The 13845-nt window shown below is 39.8% G+C and overlaps 1 protein-coding gene across 4 annotated transcripts in view; it reads right to left on the minus strand.

Annotated features, from left to right (window-relative positions):
• Positions 1 to 3489: 3489 nt before the first annotated feature.
• The window catches only part of TMCC2 (transmembrane and coiled-coil domain family 2), a 51348-nt gene continuing 40992 nt past the window's right edge, over positions 3490 to 13845 (minus strand). For 2 of the 4 annotated variants that reach the window (XM_073666987.1, XM_073666988.1), the window contains 3 exons: positions 12212 to 12903; positions 7439 to 7574; positions 3491 to 5405 (listed from right to left, as the gene is read on the minus strand). In XM_073666987.1, coding sequence (XP_073523088.1) covers positions 5094 to 5405; positions 7439 to 7574; positions 12212 to 12903 — 1140 coding nt within the window. In that variant the 3' untranslated portion in view covers positions 3491 to 5093. Of the gene's footprint in view, positions 5406 to 7438; positions 7575 to 12211; positions 12904 to 13845 lie in introns of all 4 variants that reach the window. The other 2 variants (XM_073666986.1, XM_073666989.1) reach the window with 2 other exon arrangements.

The raw sequence follows: 13845 nt of genomic DNA on the forward strand, positions 1-13845 counted from the left end.
CTCTAACCTACCACTTTATTTTCTGCCTTGTCCGCCATGCTTCATACCTAGTTTAAATACTCCGCCACCCCTACTAGAAATGAATAGTATAGTAAGGTCCAGTCATGATGAACATATCACCTTCTTGGCATATGTTTTCATGTTATATATTAGACAAAGTGCTATGAAGCCAATTTAGCGTATTTCTATGTTTTTTTTCTATCTTTCTCTTCCAGTATTTTTAGGACATTTCTAAAATTTATTGTTGCAGCACATGGCCTGACACCCCCACTTCTCCTGTCAAAACACTTTTATAATTCCTCTCATTTAGTAATTGTGACTTTTTATTTTAAGATTAAGACAGTTTAGTGTAATTCAAAATGATGATTTTTCCCAAAGTTTCATACTTTCTTTGTAACTTACCAATCTACAGTGGCATGTAAAAGTTTGGGCACCCCTGGTCAAAATTACTGTTAAAGTTGAAGATGAAATGATCTGTAATAGGGCTAAAGTTAAAGGCTCGTCTGGCTACAAAAAACATTTACAAGCTGTGATACTTGCAAAAAGGGGATGCTACTAGGTACTAACCATGCAGGGTGCCCAATCTTTTGCATTGGCCCATTTTACTTTTTTTAATTTTTAAAATGTAAAAAATAAATATATATTTTTTTACCTAAAATACAAAGGAAATGTGTCATCTTTAACTTTAGGCCTTTTAGACATCATTTATCTTCAACTTGCTTAAAGCATCACTGCTTATTGCATCACTGGAGTGCTGCTTTAAATTTAAGTCCCCTGCCCCGTCATATACTCACCTTCCGGCGCCTTGATCGTTTTTCCCGCCGCTCCAGTCCGTCTCCTGTGAAAAGTGACCTGTCGACACGCTTCGGTGTATGCTGGAGCGTGTCAGAGGTCACTTTTTAATACAAGTCTGTGAGAGCCTCGTTCTGGTCTCATTCTGGCTCTCATAGACTTGTATTGAGAGCCAGTTAGTGGAGCTTCTAACTTCCGGCTGTCAGGAGCTGCACTCGCAAGATGGCGCAGGGGGACCAAAGCAGTGCTGAACACCGGGGAAGACGCCGGAGGGTGAGTTTATGACTGGGGGCAAGGGGCTTCCACTTAAAGCACCACTCCAGCACTGAAAAAAAAAACAGCTGGAGTGGTACTTTAACTGTTCACAATAACAGTAATTTTGACCAGTGGTGCCCAAACTTTTACATGCTACTGTATGTCCTGATGAAGCTTCTAGAAGAATTATATGAGTGTGTATTTGCAATAAACAATTTATGTTATTTCAGCCCAAGGTGTTTTGGGATGCCCAGCAGTAGACCAGAATTATAGGGCATGTATTTTTAAACAATTGCAATATTCAGGAGTAACAAACAAAATGTGCTCCAGACTGGGGTAGATTTCTTAAACTGACACATAGCTACTGAATGAGTAGCCATATTCATTAAGAGGTGGATCTTATTCCATCAGAAGCAACAAAAAAAACACGCCAGTGTTAATGAACCGGGGCAAACCGGAATAGATATTTCAGATAACAGCGGTCTAAGAAGGGACATGGGCAGTGGACCTTGTTACATAGGCATTTAAAAATTTTTGATGTTGAACTGAACACACAATGTAATTGTGGCTCCAGAATAAAATGATTTTTTTTGTTTTGTGTGTAATTTCAACCCTCAAATATTAGCAATCAAAGTATTTGGCATCTAATGTGAACATTTTTTTTTAAGTCCAAGTGTGTGTTATCAGACAGCTTTTAGTACAATATGTCACGAAAAAACAATCTCAGAATCAGTGGGATCCCTTGAAGCGTTCCAGAGTTATTACCTCAAAGTGACAGTGATCAGAATTGTAAAATTTGGCCTGGTCATTAAGGACATAATTGGCTCCGTCACTAAGAGGTTAAAGGGGTTGTCCAAGTTCTTTCTATATGACTACAGACTTCTGAATTCTCGCAGCGCGCTCTGCACGCTGTCAGGATTCTGTGGTGCCAGCGATTTGCATACATGCAATCACGTGCCGACCAGACATGTGTGGCCTCACTCAATGAAAGTGAATTGAGCCAGGCCAGACATGACTAGTCAGAATGCGGCCAGAAGTATACATATCGCATACTTGTGCTCACATGACCATCCACTCTTGCCACTGGCAAGGGAGAATCCTAAAAGTGTGCACTGCATGAGCTGTCAGAATTGAGAAGCCTGCAGTCACAGAGTGACTGCAGACTTTAATCTCAAACCTTGACAAGCCCTTTAATTATAAAATGAAGCCCTGTAGCCATTCCTAACAGCGTGTAAAATACTCACTGTCAGGATTCAGCTCTGCTTGCAGGTTCAGCAGTCATCACATGGCCACTTCACTCATATGCAATTTTCATACTTACGGTCACGTGACAACGAACTTCTCTTCCTGCTTCTCTCAGTTTTTCACTGAACATTGAGCGAATTAGGAAGACCAGCTCGCCAGCACAAGACTGTAAGGCCACAGCCCCACTATCAGTATTCGGTCAGTATTTTTTCTCAGGAGTGGGAGACAAAACCAGGAGTGGGTGATAAATGCAGAATTGGTGACTTGTTTCTATTATACATTTTCTCTGATTGTTCCTCACCTGGTTTTGACTCCTACTCCTGAGAAAAAATACTGACCAAATACTGATATTGGGGGCCGTGGCCTAAGTGTGCAAATCGCATATGTGCTTAGGATGGGGGTGGGGGTCAAACTGAATTCTTGCCCCCGGTGCCGGAAAACCTAGATACACCTCTGATCTGGTGAAGGTTGTACTCTGCTTTAAATATCCCATCATCAAAAAAACAGGCAGATGGTTCACGCCCTAAATATTGTGCTTCAGGCTAAACACAAAAGCCTGTTATGTCCCCAGATATGCCAGTGCCTATGCGTACTAGACGCCTGGTGCATGCGCTAACAGATCCAAGCACTAGAGGTGGAAAAAGGGCATCAGTCCGCTGCCGTAATTGTCCCGTCATTTACCACGTCAATGCCCTGATGTATAAGGGATGTGCCGCAGGAAGTACGCATGCAGAATCAGAACAATGTGATGTCTTGTGTTCCGGGTTCGAATGCAAGTCTAGCGCAAGTTCTCGTATGCATGCATGCTTCAAAACTACTGATGCGCAAACGTGCTTGGATAATGTGTTACCCAAGCATGCTCGGGTGCTATCAGAGTATCTTGTAGTGCTCAGATAATATGTTCGAACATGCAGCCACAGCGACTCGAACATATTATCCAAGCACTACAAGATACTCTGATAGCACCCGAGCGTGCTCCGATAACACACTATCCAAGCATGTTTGCTCATCACTACTCAAATGGCTATTAATTTGGCGTGGATGTATAAACCCTATTGTCTCATTTGACATTTCTGGAAACATACCACAGAACAAGTCATTGGAACTTCTTTTATTAAAACTCAGACACCGTGTTTAAATGTGTAAATTTTATTTTCACACAGAGGCAAGAGAAGGTAACACAAACCTTGCCTTGTGATAGCACTGTTACATGAATCAGTAGAAGGGACAAGGAAAAGATGAACATTTTTTTTTTTTGTCCCAATGTTACCAAAATGCACAAATAAAAGGTCTCCATCTTGCCAGAGACAGTGAAATTCATGATATGTACACATAACTTAAAGGGGAAGACCTCTAAATATGTACATGTAATACTTTTGGTAAAAAATAGAATCTAAAAACACGTGAAATAAAACAATTTTATACACGTGATGTGGAGTGTATGATGTTTTGCAATTATTTGGCTATCTCAAAGTTTTACTTCCTTTTCTATTTGTGCATTTGTTAATGCATTACAGCAAAGCTAGAACAAAAAAAAATAAAATCAAGAAACAACAAAACCCCACAAAATAAATCTCTAATATATGCAAAAAAAGGCTGCTCAAATATGACCACGTATCTAGTCACAGTGGAAGCAGCCGCTGTATGCTGAGCCAGTATTCCCCCTATAGAGTCACAGCAGATGTATAGGGATGAACACGACCCTCTCCACTGTGTATAGGATGTAAGTACACTTTGACCGTCAATAAATAAATAAATATACAATATTCTTTGAATCAGGGATAAATAAATACATGAAATGCAATTTAATTTATGGGCCTCCCCATAAATACTGTACTGTAAGAGTTATAGCCAGGCTACTAAATCATTAAGAGAACATAACCGGCTATGTCAGCTGCTTTGTGTTCGCAGGGAGGCCGAGAAGGATGCAGAATAACACTACCCTAGTTATTGCGTTACAATTAGAATACTTCTCAAAATGAAATAAGTCTCCATTTTTCTGTCTTCATGTAAACAGTTTACTGACGATGTTTGTAATGCTGGTTATACAGCACCCACCCTCAAGACGGTTCCTTTAAAATGAGGGAACCATAGAGGGGTAAAACGTAAGGAAGGGTAAACCATCACCTCCCTTCCTCACACGCCCTAAAAGTCCTCCAATGGTTCTGGTATATAGTTACACCAATCAACCCTATATAAACCTTCTGTATCCAAGCTGGAGAAAGCTTACACCACACGACTCTCCTACTGAGCATATCCATTTTTGTATTTCCATGACACTAATAATTTGTCCTTAATTGTCTCGCCACTCATTGCTTTGCCAGGAGCTCCATAGATTTCTATGTAGAATAATATAGAGCCTTGCAGCATACGTCCTCTACGTCGCAGCGATGCCACACTTTTTCAGATGCATGTCTCGTTGCATACATTATCCACTGGTACTCCGTGTCCATGTTGTGACATATTTTCACAACTGTCATTCCATGTTCTGCGGAACTACAGCTTATACCTTAGCTCTTTTTCCAGAGACCCTTCCATTTTCATGTTGGGGGGTATAAGTGGCAAATAGCTGCCCAATGTAAAAAAAAGAAAAGAAAAGCTCTATATAGGTATATCAATATATGCATAAACAGATCCATCCGGATAAATATGTGTATAGAAGGAACTGGGCATCATCTTCTGCCAAGGTCAGTCTACATCTCAGATTTAAAGAGAGGAGACATTGATGCAGGATAGAGATATATATATATATATATATATATACATATATATATATATATATATATATAAAGGGGGAGGAATCAACTGGGCAGGAGAACATGTTCCAGACAGTAAGTAACACAGTCCCAGTGTCTCCACAGGGTGAGCAGGGAGAGTACAAAGAGGAGGGAGGACAAAAGGCGTACACGTGTTTTAACCAGTGGAGTTATAAAACTGGCAGCTGTAGAAACAAAGACTAGCAGAACGGCCATGAGGGCTAGCAGCACGTTGATGAATTTGCCTAGCAAAGCCCGAGCATTGGCATTTTCCACACCTTCCAGCTGGACAACCTGTTGCTGCTGTTGCTGTAACTCCAGTTTAGTGATACGAGTGAGGCAAGACTCCACGGCTTCCTGAAATTACAAAAAAGAAGGAAATAAGAGGGAAATAGACAGTGTGCTTCTCCTTTAAATAATCCAAAACCTAGTTTAATGCTGTTTCATACAATTTATATATACTTTATTACTGACTGAATACAGGGAGACATGAATGCAGTAGCTCACCAGCTAAACTCTCTCATTTAAGTATTCACACTAGTCTTTTCTTGTTAAAAACACTTAAAGTGGATCTGTCAACACATTTCAGTAAACATTATTATGCTTGGTTACACCTGATGAGGCTGGTGTAATTACTTTGAAGATCTATGCCAGAATGGCTTTATATTCCTGGTGATTAAATTCAGCAGTTTATAGTCCAGCTAAATGCCGGGTTCACACAAGCATATAAAAAATTATCAGAGTTTCATCCAGAAAACTCTGATGATTTTTTTCTCACTTGTCATCCAAATACAATCTGTTTTTTACAGCAGCAGCTATTAATAATTTACAAGAGCATTTACAGTTTGATATGTTACAGAGTTGCAGGGTATCAGTAAAAAAAAAAAAAATAAATAACTAGTGCATGCTGCGATTATTTTCACAATTAGATTTGGTCCATGAAAAAAAATCACTCATCTACACTGACCCGTTGAATAGCATTGGTCTGAATGCTGTCCTGTCTGTATCCTCTTTTGCTTCTTCCCCTGCCCAGGAGCTGTGGTATGATCAGACCATGTTCCTGTATGGTCAGACACAGCCATTACACAGTACACAGCAGGGGCACATTTATAAGATTCTTTCAAATGTCTTATGTAGATTTCTGGAGAACATATTGCATTTCCAAATTTGAAAATATTTGTTGTCCTACCAAAGTATTGGAGGCTTATGTGAACTGAGCATAAAAGATGCCTCTAACCCATACATGTCAACCTCTGGCCATATTTGGCCCACGACACCAGAACAATCATCCCTATGTGGGCCCATTATTCTGTATAGAAGGCAATGTGGGTCCATAATACTATAAGGAGGACTATATGGGGCCCATTATTCTAGATGGACAGCTATGTGGGGCCATTATACTGTTGGCCTGCAACTTTGTCCAAGTTTTTCATTTTGGCCCTCTGTGTGTTTAAGTTTCACATCACTGCTCTAACCAAAGGTAATCTCAGCAAATGAGATTCCATCTTCATTGTTTCATACATTTTTCAATTGTAATTTCTTGTTAGCTCTTGGAATGGGGTGACGTCTTTTGACCTAGCTCCAGAACCAGTGCGGCGCAACAACTGATGCACTAGATGGATTGATCCCATAGAAATGTAAGGGATCAGTTCCAGCATTAATTTCCTACTGGCATCTGTACTACACCAGAGGTAAAAAAAAAAAACTGTATGGCTTTGTATATGGAAACAAGCCATAATGGTATGTCTACACAACTAGATATGTCAAAACTTTACTGTTTACTGTATTATTTATTTTACTCACTTATATAGCGCCATTAATTCCACAGCACTTTACAGACAGTATCGGCACTGTCCCCATTGGGGCTCACAATCTAAATTCCCTATCAGTATGTCTTTGGAGTGTGGGAGGAAACCGGAGAACCCGGAGGAAACCCACACAAACACGGGGAGAACATAGAAACTCCTTGTAGATGTTGTTCTTAGTGGGATTTGAACCCAGGAGCCCAGCGCTGCAAAGAAACAGTGCTAACCACTGAGGCAAGATAGAGCCAGCCTCTTAAAATAAAGAGATGTATTGCCAATTGTAATAAAGAAACATTAAAGCGAACATAGCCTGATTTTAGCCATGTGCCACATCAGGCAGATTTTTTGGGTAGTAAAGTATAGATTCCTAGTGAACATAGAATTTTGGGCTTGTGGAGTATTTTACTACACCAGTAATTGCAGTGAACAATGGTTGTCTAGGACAGTAGCCAGATGGCCAGTAAGCACAATATATGTCAGAAGTGAAAATCTAATCAAAAATCTGGTGTAAATATGAGGGTGATTTGGAATTGTTTCCTGAGTAACTAATTTTTCCTTTGGTTGCACAGGGTCCCATATCTGTACCTGAATGTCCCTGGCCCGTTCATATGACTGATACGCAACTTTCTCCTCCATGCTGGCCAGCTCCTGCTTAAGCAATGTCATTTCATTTTGATGAAGCTCTGTCAGGTCATTTAGCTGCTCTTCCAAACGTTCATACCTATATGGAATGAAAAACTGCTGATGAAACAAGGATCAGATTCTTCACTTCATGATACTATTTACAGCCTCGCCTTTACAATAGTGATTGGAATAGGAGACGTTGTCTTATAAAGGAAATTAAATGGTTATGCTAAAATATGGTGATGCAAAAGTATAGTAAGTGTCTTATGTTTAAAGGTTTCCAATTTCGACAAACCCCTCTTCCCTGGGCAGTTTATTTTATAAAAAAAAAAACAACAACAACAACAAAAAACATATGGTACTTTACACACACTCCGCTGACCCCAGTGTCTGTCATTGTCACGTCAAAATCACTGCAGCCAATCAGTGAGCTCTGCAGCTCTGAGGGTCTTGTGCCGTCAACTTTGGCAAAGCCACTGAGCTTAGTTACTGGCTGCAGCGTTGTCAACAATAACAAACACCGGCAGCAGTGGCGGAGACACTGTGCCAGACCTGGGAAGGGTGAGTAAAGCGCCGTTCATTTGCATTTTTGTAAACTGTAGCTGTAGAAGAAGGGTTTTCCCAAACCTAGAAAACCCTTTTATAGGTTATTATGAAACTGGACAATTCAGACAATTACTCCTAGGCAGTGAAGAGTTTTCCATAGTTTTCTAATGATTCACAAATAAATACACAAATACTTAGTATTTGTTCCTTGCAGGTACACATTGTAGAAACAGCACACTTTTTACGATTCAGTGTCTGATTACAATGGTTGGTGCTACAGAGGAGATCTTACTTGGCTCTACTGCTAATTTCTACTTAGCTTGGCCTTAGCGTAAAACATGATACTGGTTATTGTAGCGATTAAAAGGTGTTCATTGGGACTTTTTCTTAGAACAGCTCATTACCAATTAATTGATGGTGGTCCAAACTCTGCCTTCATTATTTATGTAGACACAGCAGCTTGTCGGTTCAGGTGGCTATGCCAGGTACTATATTTTGTCCCATTCATTCGAATATGAATGAATGAATGAATGAATGAATGAATGAATGAACTAACAGAGCCACCAACAAGCTGCTAAGCCTATGTAAACTATGAAGGGGCCTTTCTAAGTGTTAAATAGTAGGGAACCTAGAAGTGAATTCCTTACCTACCAAAATGCTGATGAACATGTATGTAAAAGCTATATAAAGGGAATCACCAGTTTTTTGCCACCTAATCTGCGAGCAGCATAATGTAGGCCAGGATACAAGGAAAGCAGATTTACTCTGCGCTGATGAATATTCAGTCAGGGATCCAGGGAACAAGATTTGTTAAAAGTGGTTTAATATCAACGTGTTTCGAAGTCAGACTCCTTTTTCAGGTCAACCACATGTTGCCTTTAGTTTGAGCATTTTGGGTGATTCATTTCTTTATATAATGTATCTTTAGCTCAATTTTTCTGATACAAAGCTCCAGATTCCCTCCATAGACATAGTTAAAAGGATTGCCCATCAGCCAAAATAAACAAAACAGCAGAAACAACTGTTCCCCCTCTCCTTTTATTCTCCTGTCTTGCGATCTATCTCTGATGTGTTGTGAATGTTTCAATAAAGCTGAATTCTATGTTTTTATATAGAAAACTGAATGTTGTATTGCTTTATTAAGCTTTGTGATGTTTGTTGGTCTTATGATACAAATGTATCAAGTGATAAACATGAATACACTTGATAATGAGGACTGGTAGTCAGGCTAATTTCATTAGTTTATCCAGACCTTTTATCTTCCTTGACTGATATAGTGACTCAGAAGGGGGTTGGTTTAGCTATTAAACAGAGCCAGACGCCAGTCCTCTTTATACAGGTCACCGATGCAGAGAGTGAGACAAAGCTCTCCGCCTCCGCTGAAAAGAATCTGGAAGTGGAGAGTCCAGGTAGTAAAGAGACGATCAGAAATAGGATGTGCAGAACTGATAAATAACAGACTTCTTTTTTACCTTTGAAATATAATAAATATATATTTTTTCCCATCAGACAAGTTTAAAATTCTACACTGATTAATTTCTTAGAGGAAACCTGTCACGTTGTACATGTAGTCCAATCTGTGGACATAGTAGAGAGAAAAAAGCTGAGCAGAATGATATATAGCTTTGTTGGAAAAAAAAATCGGTATAACTTGTATTTTATTCATTGAAATCCCTGGTGTTTTATATGCAAGAGTCCAGTAGGCGGTACTACTAGTGATTGACAGCTGTCTATGCATGCAGTCATACAGTGAATAGGACCGCCCACTGGACTCCAGAGATTTCAATAAATACATTATGTATATTTTACTGAAGATTTTCCCACAAAAATCACATACCATTTTAATATGATAGGTTCCCTTTAATACAGAGTATCTTTATACTGGCTAGAGACGAATTTTCTGATATAGAGCTACATATCCATTGCATAGACAAATAACTAAGTATTGAATTTTATCATTTCTCCTTATGCGCCTGCAGCGGATCAAGAGCTTATAATCAGATATAGAGAGCTCTAACCCTTAAGATATGTTTAGAAATCAGCAGAGATTGAAGTAGTAAAAAATGACAAGGCTTGCAATAGTGTTGATTCCCTTTAAACTGTTTACCATGGAAAAATCAAGTCTCCTTTACAACATAAGTACGTAATGCAATCTGAGCTCAAATTTCTCTCTCCGAGGCAATTTCAACACAAACAGTAGAGTGTGGAGATTGCGGTCCTGAGAATGAACACGGAGACTGTTGCTTCTCCATTACAAGCCATGTTTAGTGTTCAATGAATAAAATAACCCACTCTCTCCCCAACTAGCAGCGAAGGAGAACTAATCAGAGGTTATACACTCCCTGCCAGAAGTTATGTCGCTTATCCATGTTATGTAAATAAAAGCTTATAACCTGACGTTAAATTCATCCATTGGTTTTATAAATTACTCTTTTGAAAGCTGAAACCCTCCCAAATTTGGTTTAAGTTAAGAAAAAAATTGGCATCAATGCTGAAATATTGATCATTTAATGAACACAGAATGGTCAGATTTTGGCAAGACAAAAGTTTGTCGCCTGGTCATATAATGCACCCAATCCTAGTTTACATCCTCACCAGTGCTCAGTAAATGATCGGTTAATTTGTGGGTGTGTATAAAAAGAAACCCAGCACCCCAGACCTTCACTTGAACTGCAACTTGAGCTCTGACAACATGCCAAAAATCCACCCTGCGACCAAAGCCTTGATTATCAAGAGGCTGAAGACCAGATCCACTGCAGAGGTGGCTGGCACCTTTAATGTGTCTCAGCGTCAAGTACAAAGAATTAAAAAAAGATTTGAAGAGACTGGAGATGTGTTTGACAAGCCCTGGTCCGGCAGACCCCGCAAGACAACTGCTCAGGAGGAACGTTTGTTGGTTAGAAAATCTAAAGCAAGCCCCTCTTCCACTGCAGCAGAGCTCCAACAGGCCTGGTCACCTCAAGTCCCTAGAACAGTTTGTAGGATTCTGTCTCGAAATGGCCTCCATGGTCGAATCAGTGCCCAGAAGCCAGCACTAAACAAAAGGCAAATAAAAAATCGTGTGGCATTTGCAAAGTCCCACAGCCTGCTGAACAGATGGACGCTGGAAAAGTGGCAGAAGGTGGATTTCTCTGATGAATCTTCAGTAGAATTACACCACAGCCGCCGCAAATACTGCAGGAGACCTAACTGGAGCCCATATGTAACCAAAATACACCCAGAAAACAGTTAAATTTGGTGGTGGAAAGATCATGGTATGGGGTTACATTCAGTATGGGGTGTGCGAAATATTTGCAAGGTGGAAGGCAATATCAATAGCCTAAAATATCAATAAGTATTAGCTACCTCTTACATTCCAAATCATAAAAGGGGTCAAATTCTGCAGCAGGATAGTGCTCCATCTCATACATCCATCTCTACGACAAAGTTCCTCCAGGCAAAAAAGATCAAGGTGCTCAAGGACTGGCCAGCCCAGTCACCAGAAGTGAACATCATTGAGCATGTTTGGGGTAGGATGAAGGAGGAAGGTTGGAAGACAAAACCAAAGAATCTAGATGAACTCTGGGAGGAATGTAAGACGGCATTCTTTGCTATTCCTGATGACTTCATTTATAAATTGTATGAATCATTGTTGAACCGCATGGATGCAGTCCTTCAAGCTCATGGAAGTCACACAAAATATTAAATATGACTCTAATAGCAACACAACTTCATTCACTAATGTTATGCAACATATAACTGTATTTTAAGATAATTATTTGTTTGAATATCACATTACTTTCTGTGGGCGACAAAACTTTTGTCTTGCCAAAATCTGACCATTCTGTGTTCAGTAAATGATCAATATTTCAGCATTAATGCCAATTTATTTTCTTAACCTAAACCAAATTTGGGAGGGTTTCAGCTTTCAAAAGAGTAATTTATAAAACCAATGGATGAATTTAACGTCAGGTTATAAGCTTTTATTTACATAACATGGATAAGCGACATAACTTCTGTCAGGGAGTGTAGATACTAGGCCAAAAAAAGGTCTACTTGAAGGTCTAACTGAAGTTGTTCAGGTGACAGTACAGAAATGGGCATATACTAATGTATCTAATTAAATAATATTCTAAAACCTTGTTGTCATGAAATATGAACATTTTTATCAGCACTAACATTTATACCTACATCTAAGGTAACACTAACCTGTAGCGTTCTTCTTGAAGACATTGTGTCATATAGCTGTAATCTCTCTGTAGCTGTGATTTTAAATCTTCCATTGAATCTTCAAGATGGCTCTGTCCTTCCTTGATTTCACATAATTCCTCGAGAATGGCATCAAAGCCTCCATGGTGACTGTGATGATGTCCATCTAGAGTGTTTGACCTTGGGCTACCGGGTCCTGCGGGTCCAGCCCCAGAGTTACTTCCTGCCCCTGCTGACCCAGAAGTAGCACTAGAGCACTCATCATCACTCCCGTATTTGGGGCTTGGTGCCAATGTTGCACTGCCACTTAGTGCTCTTGAGCCCCCCTGGCCCTCCCCATCTTCCTCCATACCATCTTTGAGGTGTGGGATATTATCAGCACTGCCAAACTTGTTTCGGATAAGACTGGCAAACTCTCTAGGCTTTGACACTACAGCAGTATGGGTGGCCTGAGACAGTCCAGAAAGGCCCCCCTTGACGCCTTCCACCACACCTCCACCAAAGCCGCTGATGCCTGCTCGCACATTTGCTCCAACATCTTTTAGCCCTTGCTGCATGTCCCTTAAGACATCTTTTGGCTGCCGTGATATGCCATTTTGTTCAATCTCCTTCAGTTTCTTGTGATAATGTTCTAACTTCTTGTGCAACTGAGCAATGGTCTGTGCAGATTTCTGATTCTTTTTCTCAAAAACCTAAAGTGAAATAAGGGAAAGAAGTAATCCAAGCTTGAACCCTTATAAATACAATAAAACACCAGAAAAAATCTATACCTTCTTTCATGAACAGTGCCACACCTGCCTGCAGGTTGTGAATGGTATTGCAGCTCAGCTTCACTGAAGTGCATGCAACTGCACTGCAGTATCACACACATACAGGGAACAGATCGGGCAATGATTCTGGAAGAAAGTAGCCATTATTTTTCTAATCTCGGAACAACTCTTTAGTGAATGGAATATACAAGCAATACAATAAAAAAAATTCCCCAATCTAGCTGATGCTGGACAATGACAATGAAATCGAGTGAATATGCCATAAAAAGCAGGTCAAATTTGGCATGGTTTTACTCATATTGTCCAATTGCCTAATAAATTATTCATGATACGTAGTGTACATAGAGAGAGACCTGTCAATCAGCAGCTCTGGGAAGAGCTGGCTGGGGGTTGCACCGGACTACTCTTACATCCAGCTATGGTCCCCAGCCAGATCTTCAAAGTATATAATATAATTTTCTGCAATCATGCAGCCAGGCTGAGATTCATGTGGCATAAATTGCCTTTAAAGTATCATGGACAACTTGGGGACACTTTATTTTTTACTTATAACTGCATTTAACTGAGAATCTGTTAGTGAACTTGATCTGAAAGGGAGTTTGTAACTTTTTTTATCTGTCTTTTTCTAGACTCCTCTGTTCTGATTTATGACCGTCGGCCACATCAGAACTGAACTCTGATGTGATCATAAATCAGCTGAGAGGAGCTTTGGAAAAGACAGATAGGAGAGTTACAATCACACAGTCAGAACAAGCTCACTTACTAATTCTAAGTTAACTCGTTCTGGGGCAAATAACAAAGAGTCTATAAAAGTCAAATGCTGCAAAATGTTTCATGAAACCCAACTGCAAAAATTATTTAGCA

This window comes from Phyllobates terribilis, unplaced genomic scaffold (assembly GCF_046119375.1).
Source record: "Phyllobates terribilis strain yellow unplaced genomic scaffold, ASM4611937v1 Scaffold_2__4_contigs__length_985480577, whole genome shotgun sequence".
Classification (NCBI taxonomy): Eukaryota; Metazoa; Chordata; class Amphibia; order Anura; family Dendrobatidae; genus Phyllobates; species Phyllobates terribilis.